The sequence below is a fragment of the Anticarsia gemmatalis genome, chromosome 12 (genome assembly GCF_050436995.1).
Source record: "Anticarsia gemmatalis isolate Benzon Research Colony breed Stoneville strain chromosome 12, ilAntGemm2 primary, whole genome shotgun sequence".
Lineage (NCBI taxonomy): Eukaryota > Metazoa > Arthropoda > Insecta > Lepidoptera > Erebidae > Anticarsia > Anticarsia gemmatalis.
Window position 1 is genome coordinate 1,597,545 of NC_134756.1, and position 14,674 is coordinate 1,612,218.

The window sequence follows — 14,674 nt, forward strand, 5'->3', positions numbered from 1 at the left end:
TTTACCAACGTTGGACCTATTTATGTACTGGAATGCGAGCTTGAGCAATTTTGAATGAGACTTCTGGAGTCACACGCAATTTTTTTTAATTAAGTTACATACCAGTTTTCCTTTACTTCACTTTTTTTCTTTGAATGTAATGTTTTGTTCGATGTTCCAGCTCATCGAGATGTACAAGATGGAGGAATCCGAGTTCGACATGACGAGTAAAACGGAGTTCTTTGCATGAAAGTACCCCGACATAGCTCCCTTGTTGGAGCAAATGACTTGAAAAGTGAGTGAATAAGTGATCTCTATAGAATAAAAACTATCTAAATCTACCTTTAATATAAAAATTCTATAATTTATTAAAATTATATTTCGATGTAGAATAATTGTTTCAAAAAATATTACTTGTGTAATCAAAAAAATATATTGTTTCGGTGTTTTATTCATAATTTTAAGATTGTTTCCGAACGACACGTTCAATACCAACATTGTAAAACGTGTCGTTATTTTAAATATTAAAAATTATTTCATTTTATTCTTGAATATTAATATAAGGATAGAAATTATGTAACGGTCCGTGACCGAGATAGGGATCGCGAAAGCATGTCGGATCAAGTTGGTAGCTCTATTAATTTTATCGAAAAATTGGAACGATCAAATTAAACGAGAAATAAAATCAACAAGTGATTTTTCGGCCTTTCGAAATTAATAAATCATAGTAATACTTATAAACTAAGCTACGATAATAAGAAGATTGAATCTGACAGGTGATAGCCCGCCAAAAATGGTCGCCATTTTTATTCTTCCTGCAAATGCAATGGCGCCAAATTATGTCAACATTTGTTCAGATCAAGGATTACATTTACGGGTAAAAATACGATAATGTAGAATATTCTAAATAAACTATACCTACTGTGTAGTCGACTAAAATATTCGAACTTTAGACAATGTACTGAACAGAAGTAGTTATAATTGGGATTTCTGGTTACAATATAACTCTATAATAAGTATACATAATAATAAGAAAATTCATGGGTTTTAAAATGTAATTTAAATATTAACCTTCCAGTGAAGATCTAGTCTTTTAGGAAATCTATTATTGACATTTTCTTTCCTTTACATACGTAAATAAATTATCGTTCTATTATTCTGTATATTCCATGACTTTGTATTGTATCTTTGGACTATTGTTTCGCTAGAATTCGAATTGTTGATATGGGATCAATAATACTTTTTTGTATTATTCTAAGAATTTGTCTGTTTCAAACTTGTTTATGTCTCAGATTGATATCTAAAATATAAAATAGATTTGTCTATGGTAATAAAGTCCCTACTGTTGGAGTTACCAGCGTAAAAAATGTTTCACATTAATAGCTGTACATTTAAAATAAATATATAGAATAGAATAACTTATTCTAGGTGCGTCAATATCTACAGAAAGGTATAAATATCATTCCATATTAATGTTATACTATCAATACATTGTGTCGTTAGCGGACCAACTTCCTATAATTTCAAATCTTTGAAAACTAAAAATTATTTATAAATCTATTGTAAGCCAAAGAATTTCCTCAAATTGTACATTGTTATGAACATGTAGAAATAAGTTTCATTTGAAAAATAAAGGCTCTTTTGAAGTCAATATATTCAAAACTTTCTTTCAATGTACATAATTTATTATCAACAAAATTAATCTGCTATATTCAATTATTGGTATATTTAATAATAAAAATATTCTTTTAGGTGCCTAAGTACATTAATGTTACATTCTAGTCAATTTCATTCAATTTATTTTATTTTCAAATATTAATATCATGGTTGCATTAGCATCCACAGTATTAGGAGTTATGGATAAAAGCCTTAAAAGGTACATACTTAGTACATAAGTCATATATTTAACCTTGTAGTATAATTTGAGATAGGATAAAAAATACAGTGAGAGTAATTAATAAGTGTTTGAAATGTTTATTGATTGGAAGAAATATTTACATTTATTGGTAATGGAATGTTGATAATTTATTGGAATTGCACTTTATTAAAAATTGGGAATAATCAAATTATTCATATATTAAATATGAAATGTAGTAAATTCATTTTGATTGTTGTAAAACGAAATTTAAATTATTTAGTTCTTGTATTGTGATATGAGAAATATGTATTAATCAAGATTTGGCCTATATTATATAAATTGAGAATTCTCTTTTGGAAAATTTATTAGAATTAATTATCCCAGGCTGGGTCCTACTTAGTAGTGACGAAAATATGAAAAAAAAAATAGATGTTTTACGTTATAATTAATTTTAATTAGCACTATTAGCACTTTATGTCAGATAAGGCACATTGGACGAAGAAGCACTTCATGTATTTTGAAATTTTTTGAATTGCATACAGTATTGGATTTAGCCTTAAGACTTGGAAAGTAAAGCATATATTCTAAACTCATTATATTGAACATATATTAGACTCTGAACTATACGATAAACTTTCGTAGCAAATTGTGACAAACAGTACTTAACAGATGTTTCATAATTTTCTAGTAATTATAGTAAAACACATTGTATCCAAAGATTTGTTTATTGTTTAAAGTACAATAACTAAATTATAACATTTAAAACATAGCGGTGTGTATTATTTAACCTAATATCTACAGAAACACTAATATAATATAATATATTAAATAAATATATTTACGAGGATTTTATGCTCCTGATTTTCTTCCTTTCCTTGTACAAGCTCTCTTGTTGAACTGAAAAGTAGATAAATATGAAAATAATTAACTTCAGTATACTAAAATCTCGTAAATCGTATTGGTCTAAAGGTGGGTATTTTACATATTATACTGCAAGAGCTCTTGTAGTCACTTGAACAAAGCACTTGCAGCAAGCAGTGTCTTGTTTACCAATATTGTTGGTACACAGTTGGTCGAGTGTGGAGTTAGTGAGTTGTATTTTGAAGATCTAGCTACAAGTTTCTACATCTTCCTATTATAATGTGGCACTGCTCATAATTAAACAAATTTGTGACAAGATGCGTGAATGTGGAGAAATATAACTAATGTAGGTAATGAAGCAAGTGCTATTGTATTGATTTCCATTAAAGTTATAAGCAGAAATATATAACTACTAGCTGACCCGCGCAACTTCGCTTGCGCCACATAAGAGAGAATGGGTCATTATTTTTCCCGTTTTTGTAACATTTTTTACTGTTACTCTGCTCCTATTAGTAGTAGCGTGATGATATAAAATATGCCTTTTTTTCACGAAAAATATATCAAAATTATTTAAATATCTCCTAATATAACGAAGTCGCGCTAAGGCATATCCGCCATTAAAACAGTTGCCATGACAACGGAATTTTGTTATTTTAATGTCATTATAATATCGATTATTCGCGACTTAATTCGCCACCTGTATTTTCCCGGGAAATGCGTCATTTTCCCGGGGTAAAAAGTAGCCTATGTCCTTTCTCGGGTAACAAAATATCTCCCTACCAAATTTCATGCAAATTGGTTCAGTAGTTTAGGCGTGATTGAGTAGCAGACAGACAGACAGACAGACAGACAGACAGACAGACAGACAGACAGACAGACAGAGTTACTTTCGCATTTATAATATTAGTATGGATATTGATAGATAGCAGATGCGGGAGACAAGAACATTGATGGTGAATCTATTACAGAATGACTGGTCAGAACTTGCTACCAATAAGGTGATTTGCAAGGTAAAGGGGCCCTTTGCTCAACATTGGAATGATCAAAAAGGCTACTGTAAGAAAATGGATGTATTTTTAACCCATTGGTACATAAACCAATAGACAAATTAAATAAAACTTTTCATTAAGTAACTCAATCACATCAAAATAGTTTAGATCATTTTTTCAATTAGTAAAGAACCTAGGTGTAAAAGTGAAATTAGTGTGAAATTTACATAAGCCATATCAACATAAATGAAAGATGGGCTAACATTGCATCTAGGTGGATGCCACAAGATAGTTGGCAGCAATGAGGAAGGCCCTAACGGAATGGCCTGAAGCAACAATGGACCGAGGGGGAAAAATTCAAGAGAGAGACTTTTGCTCAGCTGCGGGACATAGATTCAGGCTAATTTTAAAAAAGGTAACATAACCCATGTGTTGCAAATAACTTGTAAATCTTCCAATGGTATAGGTGACCAACAAATTTAACTATTAAGGAGCTAGATACAGAGATAATCAAGTTAAACAAAGAGAAGTTATACCTGAAAGAGTGGGACGGTGAGAGGTGTATGAATGCATTAATTTCGCCATTAGCAATGTTAGTCCCATGTCATACCGGACGAGCCTTCTGTTATATAGTGGGCATGTTACGAAGCTATTGATAGATAAATTAGACTAATAAAGACAAATAGCACTACCCAGAAATCAAACCCGGGACACTTGTCCGGAGTCGTATACACAACTCTACAGCCTAGAAAGGTAGTTGAAGTTAAAAATAAATCATTTAACAGTAACAAATCTTTAAAGCCTATTTTTTAACACATAACCTCAAAATTATACTATTACTTACTGTACGGGTCGAAACGTATAAGCTCCAGTTTGTCGGCAAGACGCTCCCTAATTTTGGTAAATTGATGCCCAGAAACAACACTCTCCATTAATACCATTATCATTCTGAAAAAACATAACACAACAAAATGTATTGTATAATAAACACGTTACTATTATAGCTTTCAAATGCCCTTACTTACTTGCTCTTAGCTTTTTTGAACAAGACATTAGTTAGAAACATGTTTCACACTCAACTTGAGTGTTCTTTAAGCCAAAATCTTCTTAAAAAGTTGTTATCACAAGCCAAATTCATTCAGGCAAGCGAGTAGTGAGTCCTAATTTTGACAGTTGTTGAATTGACACCTGTAAGTGGCATCTGTCAAGGAACAGCTGTGCGCCAGAGAGTTTTAAGCAAAAGAAAAATACTGCTTACCTGTCTATGCTATAAAAATATACTTACCAAATCATGTACTGGATTGCTAAAAAAAAATCTATAACTTACTTTAATTAGAAATACTAAATACCATGTATTACATACCTCATATAATAAATATGTAATAATTTAATATTTATTTATATATTTATATACCGTGCACCACATTTTCTAATCACTAAAAATAATACATGGGGTACCTATTGATCGAGAAAGAAAAAAAATGGAAACGGCTGTGATATTATTTTATTACACTGAACAACAACATTAAGTCGGTAAATATATCGGGACTTTGACATTGACAAATGCACAGTAAGAAAAAAATGGATTCAGTATACAGAACAGGTGCAATAATTTTCAATTTTTAAATAATAGTTAAAGAAAATTTGAGCTTTATACATTTTCTGTTCTCTATTTTATCAACGATTCATGTAAAATACACAACAGTTTTTTTTTTGTTGTGCAAATTTTTTACCATAGACTATATCATAAAAATGTGCCACGCGAACAAAAATTTGCTAAAATTATTAATTTGACAGTAACCAAATAACGAAACACGTGCAAATTATTAATTCATTGATAAAAATTGGATAAATTAAGAAAATAAATGAAATGAGATGTAATTAATCACCTACTAGTTGCATTTCGTAGTTGCCAAACAAAAAGGGCAGACTGAACCTGGTAACATTCCAAAAACAAACTCGTTCGTGTGATGATGAACTTGTGAACCGGCGTCGCTGTGGCATTTTAGTGTGACTGGGACTTTTTGTGTTCGTTCTTTGTTCGTAATACTTGTCGCAAATGAAGTAAACAAGAATTCATAGTGTGAGTTTTATTAGTATTTTGTTTTCTGTAGTGTAGTTTTTACAATAAAAGAACAATGCTAAAAAACGAAATGGAGAATGGCGGCGGCGACGCCAACAATGTGTCACCGACCAAACTCATGGTCAATTACATACCCGAGTTGATGACGCGCGACATGATGTACGCGCTCTTCTCCGCCATGGGCAAGATCGAGAGCTGTAAGCTCATAGCGAACCGCGGCTACGGGTTCGTCGAATACGAGAAACACGAGGATGCTGAGAAGGCGCGGGCGGCGTTCAACGGCCTGCTCATGCAGGGCAAGACTCTGAAAGTGTCATTCGCCCTACTCAACCCGGAGAACAAGGTCAGCCACAAACCTGACACGGAATCTAACCTGTACATTAGCAATCTACCTCCAGACATGACGTTAGAACGTCTCAATACTTTATTCAGTCAATTCGGTGCGATAACGAACAGTCGGGTGTCGCAAGGCATCGGGTTCGTGTGTTTCGATAATCGGCAACAGGCCGAGGAGGCGATAAAACATATGAACGGACAGTCGCCGATCCCAGGGGCGGGAGCCATCGTGGTGAAGTTCGCTAACAAACCCAATGCTAATAAAAATGCTCCGCGGCCGGCGCCCCGAGTTGGTGTCGGCGCCACGCCGCTGGCGTACAACGGTGCCACCGCCGTGTTCAACGGAACCACGCCGGCTGCCTTCAACGGCACCAACCTAAGTGCTGCGTTCGGTGCGCGGCCTGCCGCCGCCTTTGCGCCGGGCTTCCCTCAGGCCTCGCCACCCCCACTGTTGCCGTCCCCCGGCAAGGCCTTACCTTTCATCAACAAGGGCCAGCAGAGGTTCAACCCCATGGCTGCCACCAACCACACACCGCTTCCACTGCTGGGCGCGCCCGCCAGCCCTGTGCCGCTGCTGGGGGCGGCGCCCGCCCCTCATCAGACCACAGTGTATGTATACAACATCGGTGAGGACACCGAGGAGCTGGCTCTATGGCAACTCTTCGGTCCCTATGGAGCTATTGACTCCATTAAGGTTATCAAGGACCCCGAGACAAAGAAAAACAAAGGTTTTGCATTTGTTAATATGCGTGAGTACGATGAGGCCGCTATGGCCATCCAAGCGCTCAATGGATACACGCTCAACGGACAGGTTCTATCAGTTAGCTTTAAGACTCAGAAGAGAAATAATTAACTTTTAAATGTGTACGGACGTTGTGAACGCCGTAACGTTTGTGATCGTTCCCTGGCCGAATGCTTAAGAAAGATTTTCATTCCAATTTCAGATTATTTTTGTAGACGGAAAGCGAGATCCTATATGTGCATTTCAAATTAGTCACATAAGTATTTTTGTAAGATTTAACATAGTTTTATATTCGCGAGAGCGCGACATGACTATTTGTGAGTTTAGTTGGCTTGACAGTATCATATATGTGTACACTTTTATCATATGCTATGGTATTATATTATTGGACTATATATGGACCTGTCGCACTATGTATATCTGTTCGCGGCGGGCGCTGGGGCGAGCCCCGCCTCCGCTAATGCCCGCCCCGGCGCCCGTCATACACCCTCCAGGTATTTTATTATTTTGTGTAAAACAAAACATTGTATGTTTTTTAATCTTTAATAAATTTCATGTTTAAATAGAGTTTATTGTATATTTCTCTATTTTTTTTTCTATATACTTAATCCCCGCCCTGTCGTGTCCTTATTTACTTACATATACATAATCCATATAATAATTATTTGTGGCAGTAGTTTAACATGTACATAATATATAATTGTGTATGTCTGTGGTCGGCAGGTCGACTTGTAAAACGCTTCAATATTGCATGTTGTGTAGTGAGAGCAAAAATAAGTTTTTATTTGTTTATGTTACCTCAGGTTTTATGACTCCCGTTATTGTTTTATATCGTCATTAGTTCTTATTCAATATTATTTTTGGCGCATTCGCAAGTCAGGCCTTCTAATTTGAAAATCTCGCGTTACAATGTGAATTTATTTATTAATTTTTACCGTCTTGGACGAATAGTGAGCTTTAATCTGTAAACTTGTAAGGCTTCGAGTCAGTCCAATATTTTAGGGTAACGTAAAAGTCAGGTGTGGGAGGAGCGGGCTGGCGCGGCCTCACGCTCCGACAAGGGTAATTATTATCTTCGGGAACGCGTGCGTACAGCATAGGAAACCGATAAGATAATAACTAAATGCCAGCAGTGAAGAGGTCCAAACTAATTTCCTAACTCATTACCAGACTGCCACAAATTAGAATAAAGCACTAGGTGCCTAACCCTCCGTGCCTCTATCTCGAGACAATTAGTACCAAACAACAATTTAGGAGAGAAAGTAGAAAGTAAGTATAGCGCCGTGACATCTAGATGGTGAGTAATTATGTATTTTTGTATAAAATGTAACTTATGTCAGACTTAGATATCTAGTCCGCTAGGGGTAGCGTAGTGTTATGATTGTTTGGACGTTGACGCATGTTGAACAGTTTGTTATCCACATTTTAGTTTGAACAATACTCCGATAGTCGTAAATTGTTCACTTTTATGCCGTTTCTTGCGATAAATCGTAGTTAAGCTGTAAAATAAGAAAATATTATGTACAACACGTGACCGCTTGCAGTGACCGCTCCTTCGGCTGCAATGTCGAAATAATTTCTCCGCTCCCTATCACTCATCGGTGAATCGATATATTCGTGAGTCACACGTCCCCTTACTTCAAAAGTAATACGAGCTAATATTTTGCATAAAATCGCGTCTGAACTGACTCATCGACCGTACAAAAATTCTGGACCCAATATGTGAAAGTTGGCCTAAAATCATATTATAATTCATGCAGACCTCGGGCATTGATGTAACGAAATCCCATTTTATTGGATTTTAAAAAAACATTTTAAACTTTATACCAGATAAATTAGTTCTGACGCGTTCTGTTAGAAAAAATATCAAACATGCCAAGAAAGAATTGTTTGCCGCATCAGTAATTGGAGCTTCAAAGATAACGATCCCTGACAACGATCGGCAAAGTTTGGACATAACACATTGTTGCTCACATGACGTAAGAGCCTGTAGAGATAGCTCGGTCCAATGCACTGATAAATTAAAGCTTACTAAACTCGACGGCTAAGTGGTCTATTGATATGTCGTCCCTGAACGCTCTGTGTACACATTGTAGGTGTTAATATGTTGTAACCACGCGGTCTTTCCCGCCATTTTCTCTCGCCTACGTCACACGATGAAAATGCAAAATACTGATCTACCTGTAATGAGATTTTTTTAAGCTTAAGTTGTTTATCCCAAACAAATTTGTACATAAAATGGATATTTTTTATATTTGTTGTAAGAAACATTGCCAAAATTAGTACCTATATTGCTTATTTTTTCTACTCGCTTGAGCTGTAGGTAAGCTTTGATCGTTTGTTAAATAATTTCATGGTTAACGAGCCGATTGTGGGTGCTGTCATACATGTTTTGTCCTCGCCCAAAATAGACGGGCTTAAAAATTCTGACTATGATCCTGCCTTGAATCATAATAACCCATAAGGATAAAAATAAAATAGACTGGACGAATTTAAACGCAGTTTTAGACGCTCGAGTCTTTATTCAATATGATACCATTTATGTAGAAATATCTCGCTACGCATGTGTGCATAGTGTCGGTCAATGAGTTTAGGTCTCGCCGTCCTTTCAAGGGCAAAATACAAATAAATATTTGCTTGAGGTTTCGACGACCTCTTTCCCATGTCTGCGACGCCAGACTAGTCTGAGGTGATCGGGGTACAATAATATGTAAATCTAGAAAAAATCCGATTCGCAGTGTCTACATTTCAATGTCATCATGTCGCACCGATGTCTGCATATTGGCATTTAAGATGGCAAGAATATTATTAATAATATCGAGTTTCGTATTCATATCTTGAAGTAAACAGAATTTTGGGGTGTCGTAGACGCATTGCGCCTAGAGCAACGATTTTCTTTTTATTCGTGCTCTTAAATTGTAGGAACCTTCTGGGATAAATAAAACGAACATAAGGTTGAAGCATAACGGCGACTATCAAACGTTTTATATTTCTCTTATAAGTTCTTCCAACTATATCTCGCAATTGCCTCGTTCACGGGTTCTCTAACATTCCACTCAATATTCAGCCGCAGAGGAATCTTTTAGGCCTCGCAGTTTTTACATGTAGGTATTGATCTTGTGTCGTGTACGAAAAGTATCCGAGGTATCAAGACTCGTGAAACAGTGTCATTAATACTCTGTCTGAGGTTGAGGATGTGCACATTTCGTACACTCCGGCCGGGAAATGTCCCATTTGCCACTTCCTGAGTACGGCAACATTTTCATTTTGTGACATTAAGCTCCTTACTTAAGGAGACAAAATCTCGGAGCCGTAGCTTGTCGCGTATGCTCCTAGTTTTTTGTTATACTCTATTGATTTTTTGTTCAAACGAAATTGGTTATTTGTTAGCGTTTTTGGCTTTTTGTCTAGTTTTCTGTATGAATTTTAGATTATTTCTTAGTCGTAATAATAAAGACAGTCTCCATTCTTGCTTTTCTGTAGTAATTGAACACATGACTAGTTTTTAGCAATATATCTCAAACACCGTTATCGTGCAAGCTAGACAGATGCTTGTAATCAAGTAATTTATATTTTTAGTTTGTAACAGCAGTATTATAGCTGTAACGCGTAATGATTTGATTTGAATAACCGTAAATGCCCACCTAACAGCGCACTTTCGTTGGAAATAACGTATTTAAGAATAATAAATAGTACAATCTCGGTCGGACGGATAGAGTTGCGTTTGAAAACTTTGCGTACAATTACGATCAATATATTATTATATTTTTCTGCTGTAATACGGGTCCACTAGTCTACAACGATACGTAGCAATTAAGTTATATCATCTGTTAAAATCGTGCACGAAATTGTGTTACGCCGTATACCAAGAATTAGATACGCACGTCTCGTAAATAATGGCAACGCGTTTATAGATTTAGGAATTTGACTCGATTTTAGTGTTTGATCATATGTTTCTTTTGTTTGTATGGAACCAGTCAATTTTACTCTGTACCACTACTTAGACGTACCTAGATACGTACTGATATTGCGGTCGAGGGAAATTATGTTATACACTCGTAAAAGTATATCTCCACTTTCGTGTTATGAGGGTCGAATTTGGAAATAATCCCTTTAAATTCCATCATAATGGGTGCTTACAGCGCGTCGGCTTAACGCCCCACCAATGTTGCTAGGTTCAAGGATTTCAAATGAGTCAGTAAAACAATTGTTTTTATAGCACGCTACCATCAGTGTTTGACACACGCTTCATGCATTTACGCAACAGAAGAACGCCGTCAGTTTTTTATACATTCTAAGTTTTATACAGGTGCTTAGTTAATGAGTCGTCTGCTAAAACACTCCGGTTTGTTTTTTTCCTCGCCACCGGTTACAATCGGTGTAATATTCTCAAACCGGACTCCTAATGGCTATTATTCGTTGAATAACCAACAACTTATCGGAAAGATCCTTAGACTATTTCTGTAAGCGGATCACGCTAAAAATATTTTCTTGTTTGCGTTATAAGTCTTCGTTATTGGTTTTCGTGGTTACAATTTATCTCAATCCATGTCTAGTTAATCTCATTGATATGCTTTAAGCTTGTTTTCTGTATCCCAGAGGACTTAATTTCGAAGGCAAATCGGGATGAATAAAAATGAATTCTGATAGGACGCATGTACGTTGTTTTTTGTAAAACGTGGTCGCATTCAATAATGTATGATCATAAATTGTGCCGGTATGTATCAAGCTTCAGAATATTATCATGTTATGACGTGTGCTCGGTTCCCGTTATGTGAGATTTATGGCAACGGAAGCTGTTGTACTAGCGACTCCACACCGAAATAGATTAACACGAGTAATTACAGTAATCGACGTAAATCTGTTCACAAACCTCTGTGTTCGAGCTAAGTTCACCGGATCGATAATTCCATATGATTTAATTAGCGATAAGTAGCTTAAAACATTCCTAAAACTATATGGGACCGAATTCAAGTCGACGCGAAAGGTCAAGGATCTCATATTTATTGAAGTTTCTTGAAAGTATACAAAATGGCCATCTAAATTTTAAAGTGGCGAAGTTATTTGCAAACAAGATTTTAATTGTAAAATAGAGCGGGTATAGGGAGACCGGTTTTAGATCGTGTTGAAACTACAATACGGACGGTAAAAATAAAATATCACTCATTGATATTCTGAAGCTGAAATGTAAGCAAGTCTTGCTTGTACTCATATGTGCGTACATTGCGTACCGTCATGTGTGTTTAGCTGTTCACCGCTGTTTGCTTGGTCACTAAACAATACACACTTAGTATCACACTGTTCGTACCTCCTCTTAACGAATTTTAAAGAGAGATTTCAAAGAAATATCTGATTCAAGTTTCGCAGTTTTATGGGCAGAATTTTGCACGGTCGACAAAGTAATGATTCTTTACTATGTAAATGAAATGGACGCTGTTAAACTTCCCGGACGCGATAGGATCATTGTACAAGCTGTATGTATAATACTTCAAAAGAGCGCCTTATTATGAAAATTTTCTGCTTTGATGACAAGCCAGATGGACTAATAAGAGAGTAATTTAATTGGCCCCTTGCCACATGGGCGCTGTGGAGGCGATGAACGAAAGAAAATTGAATTTTCCAAGTACAGATTATAATATAGATAGAAGACAAAGAAATTTTAATGAATTTTCGTCTCGATTTTTGTTCTCGTCTCCTCAATATTGTTAAGATCAGTGAACTGAGTTTTATGGCCAGAATAAGAATAGTAATAGCCGTTCTGATTTACATATTTCAAAGTCGAGAAAATATATTTTATATTCGTGTATCTTCCGAAGATCGCGCGTGATTTTGTATTAAAAGATTATGATTGCTTCCTAATGTTTTGTATAAACATGAGTCGAGCATCGAGTGTCATCATTCGAGGCCACTGTGTGCATGAGAAATGTTTTAAAAACGACTTTATCGTTGAATTTTATGTTAACATCCCGTATGAAATACGTTCCTTCATTATGTGTTACATTTTGCTTGTGAGATAATAGGTCATTGTAGTTTACGATGAATTCATAGACTGATTCTGCGAGAGATTCGGACTAGAGCTTACTTAAGGTATAATTTGCACAATAGATCCTAGGTTGGTGATCCAATATAATTGCTATATACAACTATTAATGAATACTGACGTTGCCAACATTCGTGTAAGCCCCTAGAAATAGGTGCAGAATACTTAACACAGATACTTCCTACGAACACAAATAGCAAAGTTATCCACTAGTCAAATAGACTCAACTTCCTTAGAAATAAGACGAAATAGAGATTAGACGGATGTAGAAACGTTTGATTGTGATATATCTGGTGATCCAGTACTTAGACTTAAGAACTTTGGTTCTAAACCTAAATTATTGCTTATTGGATTTATTGTCACAGGGTAATTTTTGATATGAATTTTCATGAAAATTTTCTCCGTGCATGTTTATTATGAATTCCTTGCCCTGTGGTATGATTTTATGGAACATAGTTCTTATTTTGTAAAACAACTTTTATTGATGGCATAATTTGAGAAATTATCCAATATTCGTCAATTTTACAAAACGCTGGTGACTGGTAAAGTTATGGCACTTTAGCAAATCGATTCGTTGAGTGATTAAAATAACACGCCGACGTACATTGCGATAAATATTTGCGAAAGTTCGACTCGAAGATATAGTGTAGCGAACTGGTGAACTAAGCAGTGGGGAAAATGACGCAAGTGACGTGAGAAATGAACTGACGAGAAATTTCCCGTCCATTGTATGAAGGCAACCGTGCGATCGATTTGTTAAAAATGCTCTAACTAATTTTTGTTTATACTGTTCTTGTCTTACTGCGGAACTTTTATAAAGCATTCTGTCTACTAAGTCGTATCGCTGCCGACTCGGACGACCGAGCGCGCTCCTGTATATTGGGGAACAATAAAATGGCTATTTATAAATTGGTCGCGACCACTGGCTGATCCAGGATTCTGGCTTGGAATTTGAAATGCTTGAGGCATGACCCAGGTATTGTGCGAGAGTAAGAATTCCAGGGGATTTTGGAAAGGTCTCGAGTCTCCGGGCCACTCCCTGGATCCGCTAGTGGTTACCTCTACACAACGTGTCACTATTTTATACGTATTTTTGTATGAAGATACACTTCAGTGGACAGAAACGTTAAGTTTGTAAATATTTAGTTTTAAGAGCACTATTTACTTAATAAGAATATTTTTTACACCGCACTGACATAGTATTTTAGTTATGCAGTATTGAATAAATTGTTTTTATATAAAACATACGTCTTTATTTGCTACCCTGTTGATAAGAGAAAGTGATAAGTTTGGGTGTAATGAACAGTTAATTGTTGGCAATCGGCTTGGTTGAGTTCAAGAACGCGACCTGATATTGAATGGAGTGAGCCATTGGCGATGTGTTACGTAGCTTTATATCATTGAAGCTAGACTTGATACTATTTACCTCGCAGTAATGAGGTTAATTTGTATTCGCCACTTGATACGATCATCATAGTAATTCTACTACTGTTTGTCATCCGTCCATTCTTGAATTTATTGGAGATGGTCTCGAACAGTGTTAGTTTCTGCTGACACATTGGTTCCAGTAGTACCTAAAGCTACATTTATTCCGATAAGTCTTCTAAAAACGGCTAAGTATGTAGTAAGTATGCTGAGAAAGAGAGAAATAAATTGCTTCGGAGTTACGTAAATAATTAACTTTGGCATAGAGCTGGTACTATATGGTGGATGGTGTAGTATTATTATATTTTTGAGGACTTTCCTGTATCACCTCATTTATCAAAAAAACATGAATAGGTATATT

At 35.8% G+C, this 14,674-nt stretch overlaps 3 protein-coding genes across 4 annotated transcripts in view; 2 read left to right on the forward strand and 1 right to left on the reverse strand.

Annotated features, from left to right (window-relative positions):
- The window catches only part of norpA (no receptor potential A), a 113,180-nt gene extending 110,499 nt beyond the window's left edge, over positions 1-2,681 (forward strand). For both annotated transcript variants that reach the window (XM_076121112.1, XM_076121111.1), the window contains exon 22: positions 161-2,681. In XM_076121112.1, coding sequence (XP_075977227.1) covers positions 161-229 — 69 coding nt within the window. In that variant the 3' untranslated portion in view covers positions 230-2,681. The remainder of the gene's footprint in view (positions 1-160) is intronic.
- mRpL33 (mitochondrial ribosomal protein L33) lies at positions 2,599-4,880 on the reverse strand. The gene is made up of 3 exons (XM_076121113.1): positions 4,713-4,880; positions 4,532-4,635; positions 2,599-2,734 (listed from the first exon to the last, which is right to left on the reverse strand). The coding sequence occupies exons 1-3, from the start codon at positions 4,751-4,753 to the stop codon at positions 2,676-2,678; spliced, it is 204 nt and encodes a 67-aa protein (XP_075977228.1). The 5' UTR covers positions 4,754-4,880; the 3' UTR covers positions 2,599-2,675.
- Positions 4,881-5,439: 559 nt separating this feature from the next.
- fne (ELAV like RNA binding protein found in neurons) lies at positions 5,440-7,415 on the forward strand. The gene has a single exon (XM_076121311.1). The coding sequence runs from the start codon at positions 5,826-5,828 to the stop codon at positions 6,957-6,959; it is 1,134 nt and encodes a 377-aa protein (XP_075977426.1). The 5' UTR covers positions 5,440-5,825; the 3' UTR covers positions 6,960-7,415.
- Positions 7,416-14,674: the final 7,259 nt, after the last annotated feature.